This window comes from Dipodomys spectabilis, unplaced genomic scaffold (assembly GCF_019054845.1).
Source record: "Dipodomys spectabilis isolate Male_0828 unplaced genomic scaffold, ASM1905484v1 ptg000069l, whole genome shotgun sequence".
In the NCBI taxonomy this organism is placed as follows: domain Eukaryota; kingdom Metazoa; phylum Chordata; class Mammalia; order Rodentia; family Heteromyidae; genus Dipodomys; species Dipodomys spectabilis.
In genome coordinates this window covers 7,850,296-7,851,573 of record NW_024870746.1, presented here as the reverse complement: position 1 = coordinate 7,851,573, position 1,278 = coordinate 7,850,296, and the positions used below count along the sequence as shown (strand labels likewise).

The following is a 1,278-nucleotide window of genomic DNA, read 5'->3' as shown; positions in this document are numbered from 1 at the left end:
AGGTTTGGAATTCTAGCAATCTAGATGAATACAAAGGGCCAAGGAAGGGTAGAAAGTAGATGAAAACTAGCAGAGAAATGAGTTCTTGGGACTAATCATCTCTCCTCTCCCTTCCCTCAGCCCTGGATGCCCAGTTCCCAGCCTGGTACTTTTAATCCATAGTGTTTCAAATCTTGTGTTTGTTTCAGGTCCTGCAAATCTTGCTAGAATGTCCTTCAGTGATCAGCAGTGCAAGCAGCCGTGTGTGCCACCTCCATGTCTTCAGGATCAGTGCCAGGCACAAGCTAAGGAGGCATGCCACCCCAAGGGCCAGGACCCCTGCCAAAATGAGTGCTTGCCACAAGTTAAGGAGGCATGTCTTCCTCAGTGCCAAGAATCAAACCAAGGAAACAGCCCGCAGCAAGGTCAAGATCCATGTGTACCTCCATGCCAAGACCAGTGTCTGCCTCAGTGTGCCGAGTCCTGCCAGGAGCTAGCCCAGACAAAATTTGTGGAGGCATGCCCACCGAAAGACCAAGAAACATGCTCACCCCCTGGAAAGGGAAAGTAGCTGTTCAAATGCCTTCCGAGGTCAAGGAGATAGCCAACAGATTAAAAACCCAACCCCAGCCCTAACTCTGATGACCTTTTCCTGCAGGTATCTCTTGTGTATGATGCACCTTTTGCCTTCTGGCTTCCTCAATATTTCAGGACTTGGTCTATGTCTCTAAGGAGAATTCTCTGTATCTCATCAGCTTCTGGGAATAAGAATTGTTCTCTGCAGTCTGGTGGGAGGTTTCAAACGTAGGCATGGTTTGGTTATTAAGGGAGCCCACTGAAGCCTGGAACAGGTTTCTCAGGACAGAAGATCACCCAGTTCTGCATATGTGATGGAGCAAGGATGTCTTCGTTCTTGCTGAGTATCCAACTTTCATTCATACCTCCAAAAAAAATACGAATCTGATGGACTTTGTATTCGTCATCATCACCACCACCACGGGTGTTAAGAGGTTAGTGGTGACACAAATACATTTTTAATTGATCATTTGTCTCTACATCCTAACAGTAGATGATTGGACATTGGAACGTTGGGTTTGTTTTTTTTCCAAAAGTAAAACTAAAGTGTGTAAATGACTGAATCTAAACAGCAAATAAGGAAAACATAAGATAGAATGTTTGGATCCTTGTTCATCCTTGTGCTTCTGAGAGGGTCTACTTTGAGCCCTTTGTGCTGCATGGGCTGTGGTGCTGTATATGCTCTTTAAAATGTTGTTTGTGTCTCTGTCATGCAAGCTGATC

General features: G+C 45.4%; 1 protein-coding gene across 1 annotated transcript; it reads left to right on the top strand.

Moving 5' to 3' along the window:
• Positions 1 to 208: 208 nt before the first annotated feature.
• On the top strand, positions 209 to 550 carry Prr9 (proline rich 9). The gene has a single exon (XM_042681293.1). It carries the CDS (start codon positions 209 to 211, stop codon positions 548 to 550), a length of 342 nt encoding a protein of 113 aa, XP_042537227.1.
• The last annotated feature ends 728 nt before the right edge of the window (positions 551 to 1,278 follow it).

Bases quoted from the DNA above. Each gene is read 5' to 3' on its own strand.
- Prr9 (XM_042681293.1), top strand. From the start codon at position 209: ATGTCCTTCAGTGATCAGCAGTGCAAGCAGCCGTGTGTGCCACCTCCA.